The sequence below is a fragment of the Mauremys mutica genome, chromosome 5 (genome assembly GCF_020497125.1).
Source record: "Mauremys mutica isolate MM-2020 ecotype Southern chromosome 5, ASM2049712v1, whole genome shotgun sequence".
Classification (NCBI taxonomy): Eukaryota; Metazoa; Chordata; order Testudines; family Geoemydidae; genus Mauremys; species Mauremys mutica.
This window is the reverse complement of record NC_059076.1, coordinates 36,423,079-36,450,713: the sequence shown is the minus strand read 5'-3', so window position 1 is coordinate 36,450,713 and position 27,635 is coordinate 36,423,079. Positions and strand designations below refer to the sequence as shown.

The window sequence follows — 27,635 nt, the reverse complement described above, 5'->3', positions numbered from 1 at the left end:
CATTTGCCACAGCACTGGACATTGCAGATAATTTTAGTTATGCAGCACTCCACTCTCCTAGTTTAGCATTGTTTACTTGCAGTCTAAATAGACTTCCACAATCTCTTTTATTCCCTTCCCCAGTAGTTTAGTCCCAAATACTCTAATCTGTCTCCTTATGGCTCATCTAGTGAGGAATTTTATTACTAATAAAAAGCTACCAAAATCCTTGTTGAGGGCTAAAGAATGGAGTTCTGACAAATTCTGTTTATACTGGTTATGGGACCTACTTTTGATAGTTAGGCCATAGGTGCTCATTTATAATCAATAAAGTACATCAGAAGCAGGAAGCCTGCTAAACAACCAGTGGGGCCCCTTGATGATCAAAATACAAAAGGAGCGCTTAAAGACGATAAAGTCATTGCAGAGAAACTAAATGGATTCTTTGCTTCAGTCTTCACAGCTGAGGATGTTAGGGAGATTCCCAAACCTGAGCTGGCTTTTGTAGGTGACAAATCTGAGGAACTGTCACAGATTGAAGTGTCACTAGAGGAGGTTTTGGAATTAATTGATAAACTCAACATTAACAAGTCACCGGGACCAGATGGCATTCACCCAAGAGTTCTGAAAGAACTCAAATGTGAAGTTGCGGAACTATTAACTAAGGTTTGTAACCTGTCCTTTAAATCGGCTTCGGTACCTAATGACTGGAAGTTAGCTAATGTAACGCCAATATTTAAAAAGGGCTCTAGGGGTGATCCCGGCAATTACAGACCGGTAAGTCTAACGTCGGTACCGGGCAAATTAGTTGAAACAATAGTAAAGAATAAAATTGTCAGACACATAGATAAACAAACTCTTGAGCAATAGTCAACATGGTTTCTGTAAAGGGAAATCGTGTCTTACTAATCTATTAGAATTCTTTGAAGGGGTCAACAAACATGTGGACAAGGGAGATCCGGTGGACATAGTGTACTTGGATTTCCAGAAAGCCTTTGACAAGGTCCCTCACCAAAGGCTCTTACGTAAATTAAGCTGTCATGGGATAAAAGGGAAGGTCCTTTCATGGATTGAGAACTGGTTAAAGGACAGGGAACAAAGGGTAGGAATTAATGGTAAATTCTCAGAATGGAGAGGTGTAACTAGTGGTGTTCCCCAAGGGTCAGTCCTCGGACCAATCCTATTCAATTCATTCATAAATGATCTGGAGAAAGGGGTAAACAGTGAGGTGGCCAAGTTTGCAGATGATACTAAACTTCTCAAGATAGTTAAGACCAAAGCAGATTGTGAAGAACTTCAAAAAGATCTCACAAAACTAAGTGATTGGGCAACAAAATGGCAAATGAAATTTAATGTGGATAAATGTAAAGTAATGCACATTGGAAAAAATAACCCCAACTATACATACAACATGATGGGGGCTAACTTAGCTACAACGAGTCAGGAAAAAGATCTTGGCGTCATCGTGGATAGTTCTCTGAAGATGTCCACGCAGTGTGCAGAGGCGGTCAAAAAAGCAAATAGGATGTTAGGAATCATTAAAAAGGGGATAGAGAATAAGACTGAGAATATATTATTGCCCTTATATAAATCCATGGTACGCCCACATCTCGAATACTGTGTACAGATGTGGTCTCCTCACCTCAAAAAAGATATTCTAGCACTAGAAAAGGTTCAGAAAAGGACAACTAAAATTATTAGGGGTTTAGAGAGGGCCCCATACGAGGAAAGATTAAAGAGGCTAGGACTCTTCAGCTTGGAAAAGAGAAGACTAAGGGGGGACATGATAGAGGTATATAAAATCATGAGTAATGTTGAGAAAGTGGATAAGGAAAAGTTATTTACTTATTCCCATAATACAAGAACTAGGGGTCACCAAATGAAATTAATAGGCAGGTTTAAAACAAATAAAAGGAAGTTCTTCTTCACACAGCGCACAGTCAACTTGTGGAACTCCTTACCTGAGGAGGTTGTGAAGGCTAGGACTATAACAATGTTTAAAAGGGGACTGGATAAATTCATGGTGGCTAAGTCCATAAATGGCTATTAGCCAGAATGGGTAAGAATGGTGTCCCTAGCCTCTGTTCGTCAGAGGATGGAGATGGATGGCAGGAGAGAGATCACTTGATCATTGCCTGTTAGATTCACTCCCTCTGGGGCACCTGGCATTGGCCACTGTCGGTAGACAGATACTGGGCTAGATGGACCTTTGGTCTGACCCGGTACGGCCTCTCTTATGTTCTTATGTAATACTTCACCTATGGTCTTTGTATTTGTTTACACCCCGTCTTTTCCTTTTCAAGACTCAAAAATAATTTTTAAAAATGACAACTTATATAGAGTGTAATTTGATTTCATATAGACCATTTCACAGTCCAGCTGTCCCTAAGTGCTTTATAAGACGTGTATGCAGTGTTGTTGTAGTCATGTCAGTCACAATATATTAGAGACAAGGTAGGTGAAGTAATATCTTTTATTGGACCAACTTCTGTGGGTGACAGAGACAAGCTTTTGAGCAACACAGAGCTCTGCGTGACCTGAAGAAGTGTGTGGCTTGAAAGCTTGTCTCTGACCAACCAAAGCTGGTTCAATAAAATATATTACTTCACTCACCTTATAAGACCATGTTAGATACGGGTAGACTACAATAGCTCATCTGTAGCAGATGGTTTTACATTAAGAGGAGGAACGTGGGCCCAGGACTGGAATGAACATGTTATTTGCAAACAGTGGCCACTGAATATATAGGTCTAACACATTCTGCTACAAGATCCCTGAATAAATGACCATACTGGAGTTCCTGTACAAGAATGTGTCAGATGCAATATGCCTTAATGATGAAAAAGCATTATGCGAGAAGTGCTAATGATAATACTACCTAGCTCTTATATTGCACTTTTCATCAGAAGATCTTAAAAAGAGTTTTACCACAGAAGTCAGTCTGATTATCTCCCATTTTCCAGATGGGGAAACTGAGGCACAGGGGTGACCCATCAGGCCAGTGGCAGGGCCAGGAATAGAAGCCAGGTTTACTAAGTCCCAGTCAAGCACTATCTACTAGGCCACACTACTAAAGTGATTTTAAGCCAATGAAATGACTCTTTGCAATCAGAATTTGCTGAGTAACAAGGGATAATATAAATCTACCTCATCCTTTATATTAGCACCACTGTCTCGCAGGCTGTGTCTACACTAGCGATTTTCTGTAAGTTTCACCCTCTTGCCCTAGCATCAATGCAACTTCAGCAAGTGGTGGCAACTGGAGGAGTGCTAATGTTGCCACTGTTTTAATCACTGTGCCCTCTAACCCTTTTCACAGTAGGTCTCAATGACATGGTGGTTAAAACACCAGTAGCCTGTCTACATAGCACTCCTTCTGTTCCACAAGTGGAGACACAATGATAGGAACTTTTTTTAGAAAACATGCTAGTATGCTGTATGTGGCGTTGCCTACTGAAGCAGGAAATCTGGCAGGTATTTTTACCCTAACAAAGATATAAGGCTTAATTCCACAAATTTTACCAAGCTTGCCCCATTGGATAATGAAGCATCAAAAGCCTCCCAACCATGAACAATTCTAAACATGAAAAGTTTGCCAAGAGGTAAAAATCCTTCCTGGAGGATCAAGTTAAAAAATTATCAAAACAGGATGTACTATACTCCACAGAACACACGTTAGCACATCCTTGCTGTGCTTCATCATGGAATTTGCACTTCCTAATTCAATTAATTTTCTGAAGTGCTGTTATTTTCATCTATTTTTTTTAAATAAGCAAACATGCTGCACCCAAACTAGGTGAAACTTGCAAATAGGTAATTGTGGATGTGAACACATTATGGGCACAATCTGTCAAACTGTGTGTACTGTTGCATATTTGCATAGACATTTAGCCCACAGTGTAGGTGATACTGTCTATTTGAAAGGGATCATGGCCAGGACATCCCTACACCCTTGTGACCCCTGGTTGCCAGAGCAGCCCCTTGAGGGCCATGAACAGCTGGCTTATGTTAGAGCAGTTTGAGGGCTCTAACATAACATACAGTTCAGCCATATACCAGACCATCCCAAATCAAACTCTACATCTGTAGGATGTAAATGTGTACTGAAGCCACCTTTGTCTCTCACAGGTTGGATGGATAGAAGGAACCACAGAGTTTTCAAGATTAGAAACAAACAAAACGCCACACAAAGAAACACGCAGAAAGGAAACAATTTAATAATATCAGTTTATTTACATGACAGAGGGTTTCTGCTACTTGAAAAGTTGTTCCAACAGGAACCCAGCAATTAGGAACCAAGCCTGTCTTCAAAACTCAGGAAAAAAGGGATGATTTAAGATTTGATGATGTGACTTCAGAACATTCCGATGATCACTTGTTAAGAAAGTGCCACACATCAACTAAAACAAAAATACATGTCAAGAATGGTATTAATTCTACATGGATAACCAGATGCAAACACTTGGAAATGCAGTAGTCTACACTTCCAGCTTCTTTTGTATCCTCCCTTCCCAAACACATACAGTTCCTTGAAGCATATCACCAATCCATGAAAAGAGTGCCCCCAAAGTAAACGTTTTATTTTGCGATACAACTTTGTTGAAACTTACATCCTGCAACAGTGTACAGCCCTTATGTATTCACACATCAAAGATGAGGCAGACTGTGGCCAGTTCTGTGTCAGAGGCTTGAGATGGAATATTTTAGTAAATAAATGCTATTTATTGGCATACCATATAAGGGCAAAAGGAATGCAACTTGCTTTCCCATGAAATTGATTACACAGATGTTATTTTGTGAAGAATTTGGAACTAGACTCAAGATTTTAAGCTCCTTGTTGTCTTTCCCTTCCCCTTCCAATTTGTAGTAGTGCATGTTCCTCTCTCATACAGGGCTTTTGGCATTAAAAAGTCAACAGCCTTTTTTTTTTTTTTTAAGTAAACAAAGCATATTGAACAAACTTAGTTCAGAGTCCTGTACTTCAACTAAAACTATCATTTTTGTTAACTTGAAAACCAGTTCCACAAGAATGGGGAAAGTCAATTTTGCTTTAATTAACACTGAAAATGTAAGTTTGGCTTAGTTTTGTTGGATAGTTTGTTTTGTTTCATTTTTAAAGTTACCACAAGGAAGAAACAAAAGCAAGCAAAGCAACATTTCTTAAAAGGATAAATATGGCCTTCCATAATTTCTGAAACAGAAAAATATTAGTATGACTGCTCATCTAATTCTAGACTGACCTGGGCTAGACTACAATACCCTTATCGACACTGAGTAGGTATTAGTACCTTATGCCACTTGCCTAGTAGTCCCTTTGACTTTAGTAGAACTACTCATTGTCTAAGGTACTATTCAAGAAAAGTGAGGGAAGTATAATCTGGACCTATATAAGCATTTTTATCAGTTCTCATGCTTAGTATGTTTAGTTCACAAAAGCTTTTTCAACTGATCTATTTTTATGTCATTTTTTTCCCCAGCAAATGAAACAAAAATACATGTTGCCATTTGGAGTAAAAATAAACTGTACCTTCTGCAAAAACAGAATCTCCACTCGCAGGAGGTGGTGCCTACAGAAAAAAACCACAATATTAGTAACACTCCATATGTAGAGTGTCCAAACTCTAGGTTATTTTATTATGAAAGTCAACAGATGATAGCACAAAAGAAACATACCACTGGCACCGTAAGACAATACTTCTCCCTCTCCCACCTCCACTTTTCTTACTACCTGTATAAGTATTTGTCTCACTCAAATGCAGGCACAGACCTACCAGTAGCAGATGAATACCTGTTTAGAATAAAGATGATTTACTCTTGTAGGATAAAGAGGATTTTTTGATTTGCAAACAGCAATGTTACTATATGATTAAGTTTCTTAGTAAATTTACAATTACATCTTTCTAAAACTGTGGGGTTTGTTTGTTTTTTTTGGGGGGGGGAAACAATCTCTATAACAGGGGAGTCAAACTCATTCTGTAGAAGGGATACATTCTATATTTAACTGTGGTCCATTGGGCTTTGTACAACTTTAAAGCTACATATATCCCGCAGCCCACACTGAATCTCCCATTTATGTTGGTTCCACAAAGATCAATGCTAGGAAATATAGCTTAGTGCAACTAAACGTGGTTGTTAATTTTATTTGTCTACCTATTGTCACATCTAGCAGCACTCAGTGAGAAAATATTTTCACATTTAGGATCAGTATTATTTGTCTTTAGTCTCACTTCCTTTCCCATCCTCCTATTTCTCTCCTCTCTTCTATTTCCGACTCTCTGAAATTCCTTCTCTCCAGCAAATCTCAGTTCCATGTGGGCTTCACTCCCATCCCATCTGCTAAACTCATCAGCAATTAAATACTTAACACTGACATTTAAAGTATCAGCATCTGGCTGTAGAGTTAACGCCCCATGAGATTAATAGGGAAGGGGAAGGGAGTTCACCACTCTTAGGGCTCTTACCTGGGTTTTAGCCATAACCTTCCTACTGTCCACACGCAACATCATCAACATTACAGAAAATATACCAGGTTGTTATTTTGTTTGGTTGGGTTTTTTAAGTTCTCAGAGGAAGACTGCCCCTCTTCCTCTCTCTTTTAAAAGGTTTCAGAGTAGCAGCCGTGTTAGTCTGTATCCGCAAAAAGAACAGGAGTACTTGTACTCCTGTTCTCTTTTAAAAGATACTTCTGCCTGGAAAGTATTCCTACCAAAGTACTTTTATCAGATCCCCCTCCCAGCAAAGCTCTTCTATCACATTTTCTTTTCAGTTTTATAAGGGAAGAATAATGTGATAAGTCTGAGAAAAACTGTTCTGCAAGCTATTTATAGTTCATCTTGGAGCTTTTCCAACTTTATAAAAACATTTTAAGCAGCTTCCTTGTAGACTGAGTGAGCAAGCGGTTCTTGGGATTAATGTTAAACAAAGGCTTGGCTGCCCAGGTCAGTTTTATAGATGGCAACACTTGCTGTAAAGTAAATGGTACATTTTAACATTGACATATCCAGCGACATGTTCTGGTGTTCCAGCATCTAATTTTCAGTGTGCACCAACACTGGTGCTGAGAAAGAGACAGCGCCAGGTATCAGGAAACACCAGAGACTTTCACCATCTACAGACAGTTATAAACTCTGGTGTATGTCTGGCTACAGAATGCCAGGGTAATTTTGGGTATTTCAAACGTTCAGTACCTACTGCTGTCAGACACAGACTACCTCTTCTGATCTCTCTGATTGTACCAATTTTACTCGGGGGTAACTCCATCAACCGCAGTGGAACGCTCTTGACTTTCACTAATGTCAGAGCACAGTTAGGCCAACTCTCCTGAAACTCAGCTGGGAGAGAAGAGTACTTGACCCAAGGTTTAAGAATCTGAAGTGCCTTCCAAAATCTGAGAGAAAAAGTGTGGAGCATGCTTTTAGAAATCTTAAAAGAGCAACACTCGGATGCGGAAACTACAGAACCCAAACCACCAAAACAGAAAATCAGCCTTGTGCTGGTGGCATCTAACTCAGATAATGAAAATGAACATGCATTGGTAAGCACTGCTTTGGATTATTATCAAGCAGAACCCATCATCAGCATGGATTCATGTCCTTTGGAATGGTGGCTGAAGCATGAAGGGACATATGAATCTTTAGTGCATCTGGCACATAAATATCTTGCAACGCCAGCTACAATAATGCCATGCGAACGCCTGTTCTCACTTTCAGGTGACATTATAAACAAGAAGCGGGCAGCATTATCTCCTGCAAAAGTAAACAAACTTGGGACTTACAGGATCTAATATTTTACAGTTTTATTTTTGAATGCAGTTTTTTTTTTACATAATTCTACATTTGTAAGTTCAACTTTCATAATAAAAAGATTGCACTACAGTACTTGTATTAGGTGAATTGAAAAATACTATTTCTTTTGTTTTTTAAGTGCGAATACTTGTAATCAAAAAATAAATATAAAGTGAGCACTGTACACTTTGTATTCTGTGTTGTAATTGAAATCAATATATTTGAAAATGTAGACATCAAAAATATTTAAATAAATGGTATTCTATAATTGTTTAATCGCGTGATTAATCATGATTAATTTTTTTAGTCACTTGACAGCCTGAAAAAATTAAAAAAGAAAAATCTGTAAAAGCAACAGAAGCAGGGGAGGGTCATGGATGATTGGGGTTTAGTAAAATACTACAAAGAAACAGTGAAACCATTCAAGGAAAAGAAAGTGAGGAATGGGAGCAAGAAGAAAAAAAAGTTTAAAACACTGGTGGCTACTATAAGACAATACCATGGAACACCAATTCAAATGAGATTTAAAATTTTTGATTTTGCAAACACTGCAGTAGAAATATTTCCACTGGAATTTTTGTTGTAAAAAAACATACAAACAGCTGTTTTAAAACAAACAAATTGACTTGGAATGTTTCAAATGCAAACAGTGCGGCATAGAGGACTTGAAACTGACAATTATTTCATTGATTTTCATTGTCCAAGCGGATGGTATGTCTGAACTTGAATATTTAGTTGTGTTTTAATACGTGTTTATGAAAAATGATTGTAAATTCTAGCACAGACAAAACACAAATGTTTGCTGATAGTTGCGTTTAATCAGATAAATATGACTAGGAATGAATATGTGAGTACTGAAACAAACATTTCTTTATTTCTACACTAAAATTTTACAACTGTGTTAATTAACATGTTAAAAAACGTGCCTAAGAATTCATGTGTAGACATACTTTGAGACAAATGCAGAAAGAAACTGAACAGAATCAACACTGAAAAGTTTGATTTTGAAATTTCTTTCAGTTTAACCAGCTTTGTTGTGAGTAACAAAGACTTATTAGCTTAAAATACAACATTTTAAAGAAGACAGTAACCCTTTTACAGTAATGTTATTTAAGACTTTAAATGCACAGAAATGGGAAATTCAATTCTAAGCTTCCCCTAGATAGAAGGTATAATTGACACCTTACTATATTTAATCTTCTGGCAACATTTTTTAAGGGAGTTCACTTTTAACTGCTTATTGCAGATACAATGTCATAAGCACCCATCACAGGGAAATTTATTAGTCCTCAACTAGCTAAAATAAACAGGAGTATTTGACTCACTATCCCAATACATAAAAGGTCCTGGACTTTGCATCACTGATATATAACTGGTGTAAGCTACTGAAGATTTTAGCCTGTATCTTACAAGTAAACAATGAAAAAGTGAGGCAACTAGGAAAGACGCCTCCATATATGTATATGTACTGTATGTCTGGGTTTTGAAAGTAAAAACATTAGTTTTTTTCAGAGCTCAGTTTTAAGAGGCCTGAGGTCTCATTTGACACTTACATATGCACAATTGCTATAGCTGTGCGCACAAATCAAGCAATTGAGAGAGTTTGACTTAAGGCTAGTTAGTTGCCTATATAGCCACATCCAAGTGCAAAACACCCGATATGCTCATGGGAATGGCCAAAGCAAATACATGTGAGAAATGTTTAGGGGGTTTTTTTTGGTTAAATCAGGCACTTTACATAGTCCTTTTTTTTTTTCTTTAGTTGTGGTCTCCAAAATATAACATTTACATGGAATAACTCCTCCTCCAATGACATTTGCACATGTAAGTATCAAACCTGCAGGACATTTTTCTAGTTTAAACAGAGAACCCGTGTATTTGAATTTTACATTAGTTTGTATTTGAATTTTACATTAATTTGCAGAACAAGGCACTATTCTTTAACAAGCAGTTAGAAAAACATTTCCCACTTCCTTGTACAGCGATGCATTTAATTATGCAAGTAGGCAAACAAAGGATCCCCTTAGTGATTAGAGAGTACAGTCAGCTAGTCAATGAGTTTTAGCACTGGGTGGTAACTCATGGCAACAGGGCAGACAGAGAAGACAGCAGGCTAGATACACATAGTCAATCTTGCTATTTAGCATCAGAAGAAATAGCACCATAGAAAATCAGCAAAACGGTAATGAACCTGCCAAAAAACACAATTACTATACGGCAGCAAAAAAGGTTTATATTACAATGGTTATATGTCCCCCATAATCTGTGTATTCTACATTTTATTTTTTAAACCTCACATCTTTGTTTAATGCAAGGACCCACTTTTGTTTACCTATTTTATTTCAGTGCTGGATTTTTGGATCTTTTGCTAGCGTTAGTAACAATTTTTAAAAATAAAAAAAGTTTTATTAAAAGCGTTTTGCCCTTACTGATTGCACAATTAACCTGGCTTCCTCTTCACTGCAACAAAAGGGGCTGTCATGCACCAAAACATTCGTACTGAAAAATAAAAATTAATAAGATAGTTAACAATCAAAAAAATGGAACAGAATAAAACCTACCTATGATAAACAGCCTCTGCTAAGAGCCTAAATGTTTATGTCTACCAAGAAATGAGTCAGTCAAAAATGAAGCAACAATAACCAGCATTTCATACATTTAAGATTTTACATTTATATAGTGCCTTTCATCCTTAAAAGGATCCCAAAGTTCTCTATAAAAATGGACACAATGGCATGGAGACAACCCTTGGGTAAGGGATCCAATTAATTTACTTCACAGCACACTGGTGGCAAAGGAGAAATTTTGATCAAAGACCTGGGGATAACCTCTGCTCTTTCAAAAAGCATCCAAGATCTTTAATGCTCATGGAGAGCAGACGGAAACATGGATCCAAATCCTCTGCTAGTGTAAATGGCTAAAGTTGCACTGAAGTTAGTGCAGCTGCATCCATTAGACTGAATTTGGACTTTGATTTGTAAGGTTTCATCTAAATTATCCGATAGGCTAAACTACACAGTATTCGATTCCTCAAAGCAGGGCTGGGATTTATTTATAAATTATACTAATATGTAGCCTAAGTACTTTGGAATCAAAAAATATGAAGCTCAATATTACCAAGTTATCCAACTATTAACTGAGTACAGTGAGAACACCACATTTTTCCAGGAAACATATAGGAGGACTATAATGAATCAGAATTTGCATTACACATTTGATTTATGTCAGGCATCTATAGTATTAAGAGAGAACCCAGAAGAACATTCACCCCCTGAAGGTACTGTGCTGACAAACCATTGCAAACCAGCTCAGCGAGCTTGATAATAGGCCATTTAAATGTGTATCAAGCCCAAACCTGGTATTTTATGGCAGTTAGACCTTCAAGAGGACTAACTACTTAAAAAAAAATCTTAACATTTAAAAGAATTTATGTCAGAACTTTTAAAAATGTATATATATATATATACACACAGTTACATATCAATATAAACACATATCAAATTACTAGCAATACTGGGCCCCATTCATCAGAGCACTGCTTAAAATCACACTGATACCAATGCTTAACTTTAACTACATGCTTAAACACTTTGCTGAATTGGAGCCATATACACACTTCCCAGATTCCAATGAATCTTTGCATGCCATGGTTTACATCATAACCATTCCCTCTGTAGGGTCAGAAGGGTTGGGTGAAGGCCATGCAATATCCCAGCAAACAGCTAAAAATGTCATTACTCCTATGTTTGATTGTATTCTAAGGGTGCCTGCACATTGATTGGGTGCCCATTACTTTAGCTCAATGAACAACACCATAGTTATGTTAATATGCACAAATACACCCTGCTACCTTCTGAGATTTCACTGAATTTTCTTAGAGAGTTCATGGAAAAACTGCAAATAGTTCCAGTTGCAATGTAAGCCATTGGATACACCTAGAGACTCAACCAAATATAACAGCAATAAATCTTTTTGTTTTTGTTTTTTGTTTTTACCAATTTACATTACATTTAAACAAAGGATGTTAAACAAAACTAACATTAAGGATGGTATCACTCAACAGTGATCACATCTTGCCAACAAAGATGATTCAGTGACTAGCTTCTAAGGCAGGGGTGGCCAATCTGAGCCTGAGAAGGAGCCAGAATTTACCAATGTGCATTGCCAAAGAGTCACAGTAATACGTCAGCAACCCCCCATCAGCTCCCCCACTCCGCTCCCAGGACCTCCTACCTATCAGTGCCTCCCCATCCCTCCCGATCAACTGTTTTGTGGCATGCAGGAAGCTCTGAGGGAGAGGGGGAGGAGTGAGGGCATGGCAGGCGCAGGGGAGGGGGTGGGAAGGGGTGGAGTGGGGGCAGGGCCTGTGGCAGAGCCCAGGGTTGAGCAGTGAGCACCCCCCCGGCACATTGGAAAGTTGGCGCCTGTAGCTCCAGCCCCTATACAAGGAGCCGCATATTAACTTCTGAGCATGTGGCTCCAAGCCATAGGCTGGCCACCCCTTTTCTAAGGCAAACCCATCCAGTCCAATAAGAATACTGGCTAGGAGAATTGGGGTCAATTTCTGGCTCTGCCACAGACTTGCAGTGTGACTTTGGGCAAATCACTTAATCTCAATATGCCTCAGATACCCCATCTATAAAACAGAGATAACAATACACTTGTCCTCCAACTCTTTGACTGTGTGCTATTTAGACTGTTAAGCTCTTTGGGACAGGGATTGTCTCTCACACTATGTGTTTGTGCAGTATCCAGCACATTGGGGCCCCAATCTCAGTTGAGGAATCCAAATAACAACAACAGTATGGAATAAATGATAGGCAGAGGATTCATTAGGGCTTTGTATGGAATATGGAGGCTCTCAGGAAAATCCCAAACAGCATTATGGGGGACAGGGAAATTCATAGTTGAAGACTAACTTGACAACTTAATTCCTTTGTTGTATTTAAATACTGCAGGAATTTTAGAAGAGAAGCTGATCATAAATTCATGTGCAGTGATACACAGTAAGGACAAAATGACAGCAATAACTCTGCTTTTCCTTAGGTTAGGTTACTATCTTTAACACTTTAAAGAATTCATAAATTTCATTTTTACAGTGTAACTGTATAACGTCCCCATAATAAATGGCTAACACAATCCTAACCTTCTTTCTCTAGTTTAAAATGAATATTTTCAATTAAGTAATTCCTAAATATTAACGAGCTACACTTGGCTATATTATCAAATTACATAACAGGACATGTTCAAAGAAATTAAAAGTTATCAGTATTGTGCAAAAAACAGCAGATTACAAAGCAACTGGTTTTTGAGCTGTTACTAAAGTTTACTTATAAATAATCTGCAGGACTCACATGATCAATATATATTTTCGGAGTAATTTCCAGTAAACCCTGTGTAGTTACCATACAAGAGCAATTATCTATCAGGATGCTGTAAAAAGAGAAACGTTACTGCCACCTCAAAGCAAAAAATGTAAGTGGTTCATACACAGTTGCTGCACTGATAGAATGAATACAATACAAATAGGAATAGCTTTGAATGGACACTTACCATTTTATAGCACCTGCGTCAGCCTTTTTATGAAGCAAAGCTTTCCAGTATTCATGGGTGGATTTAATAATTTCAACAGCAAAATCCTAGTTTATATCAAGAAAAATTTTTGAGATATAAAAAGCTATTAACTACATTCCAAAGAATTAATTTATTAAAAATGCAATTTCACATGGTATATTTTCCAAAACTTTTAATAAGGCTTCACAGGAGGCTCCCTATAATCACACATTTCTAAGGTGAGAAACAGACCTCACTACCCACCACGTACATTGGCATCACATTGAGGATACTTTTTGGTTGGTGGCCAGACACAATAAGGAGGATTCATGAAAAAAGACATCAGTGTATGTGTACAGGAATAAATCATCAGACAGGATTTTACATGTGTAACTACAGATGTAGTAACATTGTATGATGCATTATTATTTGAGAAACAACACATGATCCTTATTAAAGATTGTATTATAACGCATACACACAAGGGTTAAAGTTAATGTTGCACACAGAGCAATATATTGGCATTTCCTGATTTGACTGCTCAACCATCCAACCTTAGTGTTACATTAAAATGGTATATTAATTGCCTAGTTTTGTTTGGTGAGAATTTGTTTTGTGCTGTTGTTGTTAAAAAAGGAAATACAGGGAGGAAATTAAAAAGCTCCAAGAAGTTTTTAAAGTTCTGGGCATCACAGCTCTATGGGCTAACACACACTTGCAGACAGAGCGTGCACATTTCATAATTGGACTAGGTGGCTAGACACCACCGAGATGTTGCCACCCTTCACCAGTGCCACTGGAACATTTCAGGGAAGAGTTACTCTTTTACATCCTGGGTCTCTAGAAACAAATGAAGCACGTCCAAGTTGGTCAGGGGGTAAGGTATTTAGTGCAAACTCTGACCCAAAATTCAAGCAGTTTTGGCTGCTGCTTTCTTCAAGCCTCACTGAATATGCTTTGCAAAGTATAGACAGTGGAGGAGCTGGCAATAGAGCTCAGGTTGTCTGGCCTTGCAACACAGGGTATTTTCCACCAGGCTAATGATTCATTTGAGGGAGAAGAGTAATAAGAGGACCTTTACACCCAGACAACACAGGAAAGTTTGTTTGGGTTGGTTAGGAGGCATTTTATAGCTTAGACAGTTTATAGCCAATTTGTGAACGGGCATCATTTCACTGGAACCCATTTATAATGCTTAGGAAAAAAATCCCTCTACAGATTGTACATAATGTGTGATTTTCAAAATATTTTGAAAAACTCAAATCAACCCAATTTCACCTGGAAAAGGTGAGCACTACAGTGAGCACAGTCTCTACAGGGAGCATTATTCCCATGTCCACTGCACTTCCAATCAGCAGCTATTTTAGCCACAGGTTGTCAAAAACTCATGAGAATTTTTCTTAAGACGGGAAAAGATCTTTAGTCTTGAAGACAAAAACTGCTGAAACATTTTTACTCAAAATTACTAAAAAAATTCACCCCTGAGCAAAGACCAAGCATGGAAAAGTCTGCACCCTACCGTACTGCTTCTTTTAAAAGATACAGTCTTGCAAAACTGTCATGAAGATTTGCCAGTCTATGCACAAAATCTATTCCCCATTACTTTCCTATGATGACAAAGATATTGGGGGAAAAAAAAACCCAGCCCTGATCCTGCAAACACTATATATGCCTATGTGTAAATCTCTACAGGAGGGGCACCTAATATTTTACCCACTTATTCAGAAACCATTATTTTCTTGAGATACGTTTAATTTTGCAAGTTTACCTAATTATCTACACAGACAAAAATACAGCTATTCAAAATTCTCTAGATGGATTAAGGTTTTCATCTTACAAACACATGAATATAAGCCAAATAAAGTTCTGATGTTTGATAATATATTCCTACCCGCTCCATACTACATTTAAAGAATGCTGACATAGCTTTATTCCATTATGATGGACCAACCACTTCCTTGCAAGCAATTCCAAAAAATCTAGGAAATATCATTCCAAAAACCACATATGCCAGCAAGATGCATCTTTAAATCCATATAATCTTCACCTTGTCTTTAAACTCTCCATTAAAAGCAAACTGATTTTCCGGTTTGTCATCTGGGACCTTATATAATCGGAACCACTCAGCTGTAGCCTCAAGATAACCCGGTTTGTGTTTCTTGACATCATCAATATCTGTAGGTATATATATATAAAATAAAAGTATCACCTTTTTACTCACAGTTTTGGTAACATCAATTTTTAGAAGTCTTGTAAAATATTTGCAAGCAATTTGATTTCAGTGAATTATTTCAAAGTCATCAGAGAATTTCAGTTTCTTCCTCAGTTGCCCATGGTTGATATTTTATTTCACCACCACACTAAAACAGATAAGCTAGTCACTTCCTGGTCTTCATTAATTAAGACCCAAAGGGCCAATGAATAAAATGACCATCTTTATAGCAGGTGGGGAAGAAAATTCCATATTTATAGGCTTTCATCTCACTAGGTACCTCATATGAGTCTTGGGTTACTTTATACATTTTATTTCCCAGCCACTGTGCCAATGCGTCTTTTTGATAATGGAAAAATAACTGGCAAAAACAAGTTTCGCTCATGGATTTTAAACTAGCACCTGAAAACAAAGTATAAACTTGGTGTAGCAAAGGAAAACCTACAATGTATATTAAAAACACACCTGACGGCATATATTACGTCTGAGTTTGGCCCATTAGATAGAGAAAAGGTAAATGCTACTAGCATTAAGTACTCTAATACCTACTGCTAGTTACTTGCGCTAACCACATTCTACCCTTACCTCTGCAGGTACAGAGCACCTGACAGCAGAATAAGAAAGTCCCTGCCGCACAAGTATAGGACAGGGACGCATGCCCTTGGCAGAGCATGATGAATTTGGAAAATGGCTGTACAACTTACAAATACTGGTTGCTATTGTGAAATTGTATTACGAAAAATTTCTGTAACATGAGTGCCTGTATGTATATGGACCCATCACTGCTGATCAGTCCTGAAGCAGGTACAGATCAGACAAGGACAATGGGAAATACTTAGCAGACCTGAGGAAGATCTCTATGTAAGCTTGAAAGCTCAAATCTCTTTCACCAGTTGAAGTTGGTCCAATAAAAGATATTACCTCACTCCCCTTCTCTCTCTAACGTTAACAATGGTGCTTAGACCTCACAAAAGTTATACTAAAGACAGCTGCATCCATTAAAAAAACAGTTTTAGTTTAACTCCTCAAAGGAGAGGTGTGAGGTCAGAGCAGGGAAAGTTACCTGAAAGATAGAACAAAGGAAGCCAGATGGGTTTATAGCAAGCCAGACAAGAAGCAGCCGCTTGGGCAGGAGAGGACAAGGTCACACAGATGTGGTGGCCTCATGTGGCAGAAGGGCCCTTCCTGCTTTCTTGAGTCCTAATGACCCCCAAGGACTCTGAACAACCCAGCTAGGTCCAACTGGTCAAATTACGAAGGATGAATATAAACACCACAAACATATAGGGACAAAATTAGAAGGCCAAAGCACAAACCAAGATTAAACTAGCTAGAGATATAAAAGGTAACAAGAAAACATTCCACAAATACATTTGAAACAAGAGGAAGATCAAGGACGTGGCAGGCCCATTGCTCAATGAGAGGGGAAAGATAACAAAAGAAAATGTGGAAATGGTAGAAGTGCTAAATGACTTTTTTGTTTCAGTATCCACCAGAAAGGTTAGTAGTGATTGGACGTCTAACACAGTGAATGCCAGTGAAAATGAGGTCGGATCTGAGGCTAATAGAGAAAGAACAAGTCAAAAAAGTACTTAGACAAGTCAGATGTCTTCAAGTTGCCAGGCAAGAGAAAGATTTCCTGGGGAAATATCTGAGCCATTAGTGATTATCTTCAAAAACTCATGGAAGATGGGAAACATTCCAGAGGACTGGAAGAGGGCAAACATAGTGCCAATCTATAAAAAGAGAAATAAGGACAACCTGGGGAATTACAGGCACCATTGAATTTCATGGCCCATGACCTTCAGTAAAGGCATCTGGGCTAGCTTGGCTTCTCCTCCTTGTTTCCACTTTCTCTAATAGGCTCCAGAAGCATGTGGAACAAAAAAGGAACATTAGCACCATGTGATTATCCGGCTTTTTTAAATTATGTTTTTCTTCTTAATTTGGGGGAAGTGTTACAACATAAGTCCTCTTGTTGTGAAGCCAGCACTCAGCCAGACAGGAAACGGGGAAAAGAGGGCCTCATCACTCGACAGCGACCCACCCCGGTCACTTAAGAGACATCATGGACAAGCTGGAAAGACAGCTCGTTCAGTCCACTGAACACTAAGAGCTTCCACACAGGACTTGGGAGCTGGATGTAAAGTCGGGAGAGGGCAGGGAAAGGAGGAGGCATTCCCAGAGTTCTGATAAGGGAGCAGAAAAATAGGAAGAAAGGATAGCAGATGAAGTGACTACTCTCTAGAAGCTGGGTTTCACATCTGTATTAGAATAAAACAAACAGGAGGCGGTTGATTTCTGCCTTCCCCGCATCACAGTCATTAGATGCCATACTCTGGTACTGGATATATACACGTGGTCTCCATTGAAACTATGTATTCAGGCTGAAGTCAAAGGGAACTAAACATGTATAGAATAGCAAATGTATTGCCCAATATAATTTGGTCCTATTTATCTATATTGTCAATCTTTGCTCAGAAGAGGCTCAGGATGTGAACGCGAGGAGCCTTGCAGGTCATACAGTATTAATGTGATTAACACAGGTATGGGGGTGTGATTTCTGCATATTGCCGGTATGCATTTTCCAGTTCCACTTTCATAAGCATCAAAGTCAACCCCAGGGTTAAAAAAAGCAGATGAAAAAAAGTTAGCTGTTATTACAGTGAGCGTAAGCAGCTTGGTTTGAATAAGGAAAATCTCTAGAGGCTGGCACGAATGATTACGGCTTGCTTTTTGTCAAAGGAAAGAGCCAATGAAAATGTGGCTCCCAAGTCTATCGGGCCTTACAAAAGGAAGCGATAAAAACATTTGTACAAAACTACCATTTTTAGTACAACAGATGCTGTTTCTTGCAAGCAAAGCTAAAACAACATGCTTGCAACAAGCTTTCTAAACAAGGTCTGTGGGAAGAGAAGACATATGTTTTTAATAACATCTTATAAACATTTACAGGAAGCAGCAGCTACATTCCATATAAAGGCATTTGTTGTATTTTCTGCAGCAAGGGGGGAAAAAAAGCCCCAGTACAGACAATTAATTTCTTTATGTTGAATGCTTACACAAATTCCCAACAAAAGCTTTCATGGGCCTCTTCTGCTGTTCTGCATATAAATATACCCATGCATACAGAAAGGGAATATACACAGTACATGATACCAAGTAGTGCAATATTCAGCGACTGACCACATAACCCAAAACTAACTTAAAGCCACCACATATGGTCATCATCTATAATGAATAAAAACAACCCAAGACACTGCCCATTGCTATGTATTATGTTTATAAACAGCAGAGACTATTTCATTTGGGGAGAGGAGAAGGGTGCTGATAGTGTACGGTAACTATACAATAAGTTATTAATATACCAACATTGATAGAAATTATTTACAGATATGTATATATACAGGCATCATTCTAATGACCCACAGAATAAAACCAGCTGGCCAAGATTTCCAAAAATGACCAGTGGTTTTGGGTTCCCTGGTTTTTATGTGCTGACCTTGAGACACCTTTAAGGGGCCTGGATTTTAGAGGGGAAGTGCTCAATACTTTCTGAGAGCAACTGTAAGACACCTCAAACCCAGCACCCCAAATCACTAGTCACTTTTAAAACACTTGGCCAATATGAATCTCATTTTAGGCCTTTGTAATTGGGGCTAAACATAATCATGCCCAAATCTTTCTCTGAGTTTGCAGGAAAGGTAAATTGGTCCTGATCTGTATTTGAACTTCAATACATAAATTAAATCCCACTATGAGACAAGTGGTCCAAAAAAAAATTCCATTTCAAGAATTTGACTCGCTTCTTGGCCAAGATATTACACAAAGCTCGGGCCTGCTTTAGAGATTCAAGAGTGGGGAAAACAAATTTTAGATCCACACCCAGACCCACTTCCTTGTTTTTAAATTGCTCCACTGAGTCCAGCAATGGTTATCTGGCTAGCAGCTGCCTGGGCAGAAAACAGCGCTCAGGTATGTAAATGGCAGAGTTAAACCAAAGCTGATTGTATTAAAACTGGTTCTTCCCTTGCACCAATGAAAATTTCCAGGTTAAACTTTTTAATTTACACACACACATGCGCACACTTAAGAAGCCAGTGTCTGAACTGCAGCTCAATTTGAAACAGGGCTTGTCCCCACCCCTTCCAATATTAAAAGTTGTAATTTTATAACCCCAACATAATACCTAAGGCTCAGCCCTTTGAAACTGTGTCTCCTTAATCCCCAATGAAGTCAATGAGAGTTGATGCCAAGCACCTCTCAAACCCCAGATCGTGTCATTCAGGTATTGCAAATACAAATTACAGCTTTTTCACTGCTCTACATGACAGCATTCTAGGCAGAGTTTCCAGTTTAAGCAGTACTTATCAATAAATGCCTCCAGAATTGGAGGCCTATATATTGGGAGGATTCTGTATAAACCATGGGAAATGCTCTGCTTTAAATAGTGTTTTGGAAATCAACTGCAGTTCTGAGAATGATCAAAAACCCAGAATGGGGAAATATGATGTACCTGGTGCATGTTTAAAGCAGTAAGAAAAAATTGATATACAACACAAGCCCAGGACAGGATTTTCAAGCATTTATGACTTTACTGTCCCTGAATTATTTTTTCCAGATTTACCATAACTAATCCTCACCAGAAACGATGCACATGCCTACTTTGAAATTTTAACACAAAGTGGCCTGAGTCACCCAAGCAAAAAAAAAAAAAAAATAACTAAACACTTTTCACAAACGTTAGCATAACAAAAAAGACTGAACAGATGTTGTTCAGACTTCTGAAGGGGACAAAGGAGACAGGAAAGGTCTTTGCTGGGCAGAGACCAAACACAAGAACTCTACACCCAATCAGAAATATTAAGTGAATAATAGAAAGTAACCAATGCCAATAGCATAATTCAATGATATCAGCTTGTCAGTTATTAGAAGAGGTTTCTGAGTTTTATCCACAGCTACCGTCCATCTGAATAAAAAAAAAGTCTCATGGGGAGGAAGGAAAAACAAGTATGAAGGGACATATTGTACTGCACATTCCACCAGATTTGTTTATTTTCAAAACGAAGAGGGATTCCTGTTAACCACTACAAGCAACAGTTATGTTTTGTGGAACCAGATGGGGGACATCCTCTCCCCTCCAAACCTTGGATTACTCAGGCAATCTCTGAAGTGACCATTTCTTATATTTAAGAAACGTTTTCCGCTTCACCCTCCGATTGTTAGACGGACGCTTCTCAGGGTATGTCACCACAGCAACCAGACACCCGCAACTGGCCCTTGCCAGCCAACTCAGGTTCCTGGGCTCGGGCTGCAAGGCTGTTTCTGTTGTAGCCCAAGCTCTGGGACCCTTCCACCTTGCAGGGTCGCAATGGACCAGGCTCCAGCCCGAGCCCAGAAGCCTACACAGCAATGCAACAGCCCCAGAGCCCAAGCCCTGCGAGCCGGAGTCGGCTGGTATGGGCCAGACACAGGTGTCTGGTTGCTGTGTTGACATACACTCAGAGTTGTGTATTTCCCATCTGTCAAGCTGCTCTGCAGTGGCTTAAGAGTGAGAGACCCAACCTCAGGGCAGACTGTTAGGAACCAGGGCATAAACCCCCAATTGGTTGTGAGTTCTATACTTAAATTTCACCAACCAAATCATCAAGTGTGAACTCTTCAAACACTATAACAATCTTAACATGGAGTCACAGACATTCCTCTTGAGTACTCTCTGTCTTGCCACCAGGTTAGCCTACCTTTGTGACAGATGGGCCCTTACCCCAAGGATCACAGCAATATTCAGTATGAGAGGGGTAGCCGTGTTAGTCTGGATCTATAAAAAGCAACAAAGAGTCCTGTGGCACCTTTGTGTCTGACAAAGTGGGTATTCACCCACAAAAGCTCATGCTCCAATACGTCTGTTAGTCTATAAGGTGCCACAGGACTCTTTGTAGCAATATTCAGGTTACTCTGAGTCTCAAAAGACCAGGCACTTAGCCAGGTCAATTGCACACTGGATCTTACACCAAAGGCAGTTGATTAAAAGACTGACTACAAGCTATCTAAAGATTTATTTATATGGGACAAGGAAACGAGAGAGTTATTTAGAAGGTCAAAACAGGTAAACATATATACACACACACGAATTCCAAGCTTAAGTTTCAAAATGTGATAGAAGTTTGTATAATAAACAAGCACTATCTGTCCTTTATAGCTAATCCAGGCTAAGCACTGGGGATCTTTTGCTTATGCCTAGTAATCCTTGCCCCCCACAGTCCAAGTAGCATAAAGATACATTTCCTCTTTGTTAAGGATTTTATTCCCCCCACCCTTCTGCTCTGAGCTTCAAACTCAGATGATGGGAGCAATTCACTTGCAAGACTCATCTTCATGGGGAATAAACAAAGAAATATTTTGTTCTCTTTAATGTTCCACTGTAGTCTGTCTGGTGTCGATGGCCTTCCTTGTCAGGCAGGACATAACAGCTTCTGTTGAAGATTAGCACTTTATACTAGTTAATGCCTCTCTTCTGTTGGGTGATTTAAACATAGAGGCTTACAATGTGAATGCTCAAATATTATATTGTATTAGATTAATTGCATACATCAACCCACAAGCATTCAATGAAGTCTAAACACTCAACACATTATTAAAATTCTAATACCTATTTTAACAATCCGTACACAGAGGTGAGCCAGACTCATTTCAACTCTGTATTTATCAGTAGTCAACTGAGGCAGGGGGACCCTGGCATGAACTGACACCTGGTTGGCCAGCGTCACATTATCAGACAATTATGCTTGCTAGATTAGGTTCCTTCTTCTGGACAAGAAAAAATGGTTGCATGAGATTAAACTTGAGGGTTTAAGAAATACAACTAGAAAACCATGGCTATTCATGCAAATATATTCTCAAATGAAAAATTGTGTGTGTGCGCACACATCACATGCCACAGTTCATATTTTTTGGTGTTTTTTTTTAAAAAAAAGAGATAAATAGTCTATTTCCAAATAAATTGGAGTTCTGTCACCAAAGCACCCAATCCTTTAGGGCAAGAATGTTGCTCAATAAAACAAAATCAGATTTAAGACAGCACTAGTGCACTAAGTGTTAAACGGTGGCTTAGGGTTTTTCCATATTTTACTTTTCTCATACTAAACTATTTCTTAATCAGTTTAAGTTATACTCAAAAAAAGTATAAGAGATTAAAAAAGAAAAAATGTCTAAAAATATATCACTAATTGCTTGTCAAGATCACTTAGCCAGCCACCAAGTGGTTCTTATTTATTACAAAATGTATATTGATACCCACTGAACATTATGGAACGTTGTAAACTTGGGTGCAAACATTGAGGGCAACTCCACAGATCTTAGTTCCTGTGAGAAGGAGGTGGGGAAGAAGACAGAAAGATGCTTTCAGATAACTGAATCTCAAATCAATTAGCCCTTCTTACCAGATGTGCCTTTCCATTTACAAGCAACTACACTGTAGCTAGCTGAAGCTTCAGAGTCATTTCTAAGGGCTGTCAGACGTTCTGATCATGGGGGCAAGGTCCATGGCAAAAAGCAAGGTGTCTCAGCCTCCAAACCAAAAGTAGATGGAAAGAGGATCTATGTGCTACAGCTGTCACCTGAAAATCCAGGGCTAGTGATGAATCCAAGATAGCCGTGTGACTATGAACCATACCAGCAAGCCCCTTAGACAGAAGGCATACTAACATCACCTATCCATTCATGTAGATGCTTCCTTATGCCATTAGCATCAGTTCTATCTCATCCTGGTTTTGATGAATAAAAAGAGTCATAGATCTGAGTGTCATCTTCGCACTGATGAAGCCGCAGGCTGAGACATCTCACTGCTTCCCTAAACTAAGCTTCTGGATCTCTGTAACAAACACACAGTACAAGAAGCAAAAACACTCTGCTGCAATTGATCTGCCTCAGTGATTTTACCAGCCTAAGAGCTTCCTTATCCCTTCATCACAGGTAATCTGTCATGGTGACCTGTGGAAACAATGAAAAGGGGAGGGCCATCTAGGTAGCAGCCCACTGATGCAGATAACAACTTGCCTTAATATTGCATTCAGCCACCAGGAAAATGGTTCAATGGCTGAGCAGCATAATTCCTCAGACATTTGGAACGCTATTGGACACATCAGTTACTACCGACAGACCATTAAAACGGGTACTTATCCCAACAAAAGGATAAGTCCTGACCGCGTGTACCTGAGAGTACATAGGATATTTAGCCTCAGAACATAATTATTACCTTGACAAAGATTGTCAAAGACTTGCACACGACTTTAGCCCTTGGATTCCCAATGATTTTATTTTTAAGAATGAAGCCCTGTTAGCTACAGGAAAGGTACAGAACAAGCACAGTGTGAAACACTGACAACACACCCTTAACTCTTCTGAAGGGAACACCTGCAGGAATGGCAAGGTAATCCAGTTACCAGGCCATTTTAAAGCAACCCTACCAAGCTGAAATCTAGTCAATTTTTTAAAAATAAGTTAAAGGTCATTTCAAGTGCTAGACCTGCCTTGAAGTCCTGCCACCCATTTTTTGTGGCTACACAAATCACACCTTTTTTTTGTATTTTTTTTCTTCTCTGTTGCTGTGCAAAGGACCCAAACAAAACAAACTAGTGGATGAATGGCTGTTGGGGAGACAAACTACCAATACTGAAAGTAAACACTTAAAAAGCTAATTGTTTCTTTTTGTTTCTTTCAGCAATAGTACAAACTATTTCACAGTTGCAAGTAAAAGCTTTTCAGACAAATGTGATTTTATTTTTTAAGTTAGATGTGTTCCTTTAATCTGTACCTTCTCTCTGCTGACATTAACATCAAGAATTCTGTTAGAGTCAATTGTGATAATGATTTTGTAATGTGAACTACAAAAAGCTAAAATGAGCCCACCAACTAATTTCACATGTGCAAAAATTTTCAATTACTTGGGAATCATGTTGTCAAAACCCTACAGGACACATTAAAAATGATGGGGCATCTTCAGAGTGCAAAACTATACCTATCCAAATACCATGAACAAAAAAACCCTCATACAGCCAATGGAAATTAGGGCTGTTCAAAGTAAATTACATTTGCAAGGGTTTAAACTTTACAATTCTCCCAACTACTTACTAAGACAGTCATGTTTCAAAGATCATGTTCTCTCATACAGGGTTCTCTGTGTGACAGGTCATCTGAGGAAGTCAACGGAGATAGCCGCTAGCCTTCCTAAAGCTTAGTGTGAGATACGTAAGTGCATTCCCTAAAGAAGATGTTTAAGTGCAGATTACAGCAAATAGATGAATACATGCTCCCTTTTCTTTAAGCGGTCTGCTTTGCTTCATTCTTTGTGCGTCTATGTCAAACACCGCTCTACTGACCATGCTGCGCGGTTCATAATCACATTTCTGTATTACCAGTTCCAAATTCTAAGTTTATCCTGTTCCTCAAAGTTCACTTGCTGAAATGGATGTTTGAGGACAGGTAAAGATACTTGCCATGAATTTTCTGGGCTTCTGGGTCATCCACACTGATGGCAATAATCTTCCAATCTGTCTCTCCTTCATCAATAAGAGCCATAACTCCAAGAACCTTTACCTGAATGATCTCACCAGGAGAGTGAACCTGAAAGCACAGCAGCACAATTTCTGTCTCAGAAAGGTACAGAAAAGGCTACACAGTCGCAACCTCTTTGTTTTCCTCTAACAGACCAAAAAGTTGTTCTCCTCTTTCAACTCTTCCACATTCCTGTCCAGAGTTTTACTTCCTGTCCCTAATAGATTCCCAGGTCTCTTTGCCCCCTCCCGTCTTTTCTCACCTTTGATTCTCTCTTCCACCGCTCTGTGCAAGATCTCAGTAATTTCTTCAAGGAGAAAACTGACATGTTCTAGCAAGAATTTTCTTCCCTCCCCTCTATATTTACCCCAATCTGTAGGCACCACTCATTCATCTTCTAATCCCTTCTACCTATCCCTCCTATCTCCATCCCAAGTCCTCATCTCTTCTCTCACTCTCCTGGCTCCTTTCTTCTAGCCTTCAAACATACACCTATCTCTACTCTCTAAATTCACCCTGGCTTCTCCAAATAGCACCTCGTCTCTCTCCTCTTCTTTTCCTCCAAGCCCCAGGAGTGTGAGGTTTCTTCCTGCTGCAGCAATTTCCTCTCCTCCAATTCCTTCTTGGATCCCTTGTAATCCAAATTCAGGTTCCGCCTCTCCACTGCCACAACCTTTACTTAGGTCACTAGCAATCAGTCTCCTTCTGGCATAGTCCAAGGGGCATCTTCTGCAAACTCATTCTCCTTGATATATTCACCACCTTTAGCACAACTGATGATTGCTACCTCCCTTCCTAACTCTGTGGACTTTCAGAATTTTTCTCCCTCCATGTTGTTACCACCTTACCACTCCAAATGAGCCTTCGGAGTCTCCTTCTCCTCCCATCTCAGTCAACATCCCATAAGCGCTATACTAGACCCTCTTTCCTTTCTCTCTCATCTCTGGGTGGCCTCAGCCTACCACCTCTAAACAGGTCATTCCCAAATCTGCCTTTTTACCTAATCTATCCCCCTCACTCCAGTCTCACACGTTTGTTTTTCTGACTCGTGTTCTTAGATTTCCCCACTGGCAATTCAAGCTCAACATGGCAAAAAAAAATAAGTTCTCTCTCTCTTTTCTATTGCTGTTAAGAATTACACTGCCCTTGTGAGTTATTTTAGTCATAAAACCTGCCATTTTTATCTCCTCTTGTCTCTCTCAGTCAATACCCAAGCTTTTGTGAAATCCTGCTGGTTCTTTCTTCCCTCTCCAAAATCCACCATTTCACTGAGTTTAAGGCCAGAATAGACCAAGTCATACAGAAAAAGAAGATAAAAACACTTCCAGAATATTTGGGAGGTAGTGGGGGGAATCCTTTCCTGACCCCCTGCCAGTGGCTGGCTGAAACCCTAAAGCATGAAACCCTAAAGCATGAAACCCTAAAGCATGAAACCCTAAAGCATGGGTTTAGGAACATAAGACATAAACCTGAAGTGAGCCCCAGGGTTTTTAAACCCTTCCCCTACCAACACAAGCAACCCTCAGTTTCCTCTCAGATTCTAACAGAACCTTGCCCATACATTGGCAGGGCTGGCCTTTGGGGTGGGCTGTCCGAGTGGCCCACCAAAGAGGGTGACGTGCGCAGCGTTTGGATTCCCACCTGACCTGCTGAGGGTCAGCTGGGCTGACAGAGGCAGGAAGCGCTGGAGAGGGGGCTGGAGGGAGAGACCCAAGCTGCAGGGGGTAGTTGGATGACCAGCCATGGAGCCAGGTGATCAGATGACTCCTCCGGAGCAGGGGTTCCCCTCCTCCCCCCTGCTCCACGTGTCCCCCCACTCATCCTCCTCCCCGGAGCCACCCCTGGCCATTCCAGACTGGGAGCGTCCTCCTGTCTGCTGGGGTAGGGTGGGGGCTGATGACAGGGTGTCCCCCTCACCCATGCACTCGATTTCCATTGAGCTTGGGTGATGGGACAGGGGGAAATCTGTGTGTGTGCTGCTGCCTCTCTGGGTCTGGAGCTGCTGGTGGCTGCTTGTGTCTGAACACAAGCCTTCAGGTTCCTGACCCTGAGTGCTTTCTTAAAGAGACAGCGCACTCATACACTCAGGCACACACACATTCCCCTCAACACAACACGCACTGTCTCACACACACACTCTCTCTCCCCCCCTGCAACATACACAACACCAGGGCTCCCTGCATTCAGGTCACTTCACCACCTGGGCTATGCTGAGGCTGTTCTCCTTCCCTCCCCTTACACAGCCCAGGGGGTGCATGGGGCAGAGGAGCAGCAGTCCAGTGGGGGAGCAAGCAGCAGTGCCAGCTGCTTTGTGCATCCAGGTCAGTTTCCCAACGTGGGTGCAGGAGGGGGATGAAAGGGTTAGGGGCACAGTGCAGGGGGTTAGGGGCTCGGGCTCAGGAAGGAGGTGCAGGGGGTAGCAGTGAAGGGGCACAGTGCAGAGGGCAGGTGTTGGGGTGTGGGAGTATGCGCTGTGCAGGGGTTGGGTACAGGAAGGACAGGGGTTGGGATGAAGGGGACACACTGCAGGGGTTAGGGGAACAGGAGGGGCAGGT

General features: G+C 39.9%; 1 protein-coding gene across 3 annotated transcripts in view; it reads right to left on the bottom strand.

Annotated features, from left to right (window-relative positions):
* Nucleotides 1-4,187: 4,187 nt before the first annotated feature.
* Nucleotides 4,188-27,635, bottom strand: part of PPA2 (inorganic pyrophosphatase 2) — a 47,970-nt gene continuing 24,522 nt past the window's right edge. For all 3 annotated transcript variants that reach the window (XM_045018981.1, XM_045018982.1, XM_045018983.1), the window contains 6 exons: nucleotides 25,023-25,149; nucleotides 15,364-15,491; nucleotides 13,317-13,402; nucleotides 10,193-10,262; nucleotides 5,507-5,546; nucleotides 4,188-4,379 (listed from right to left, as the gene is read on the bottom strand). In XM_045018981.1, coding sequence (XP_044874916.1) covers nucleotides 4,351-4,379; nucleotides 5,507-5,546; nucleotides 10,193-10,262; nucleotides 13,317-13,402; nucleotides 15,364-15,491; nucleotides 25,023-25,149 — 480 coding nt within the window. In that variant the 3' untranslated portion in view covers nucleotides 4,188-4,350. The remainder of the gene's footprint in view (nucleotides 4,380-5,506; nucleotides 5,547-10,192; nucleotides 10,263-13,316; nucleotides 13,403-15,363; nucleotides 15,492-25,022; nucleotides 25,150-27,635) is intronic.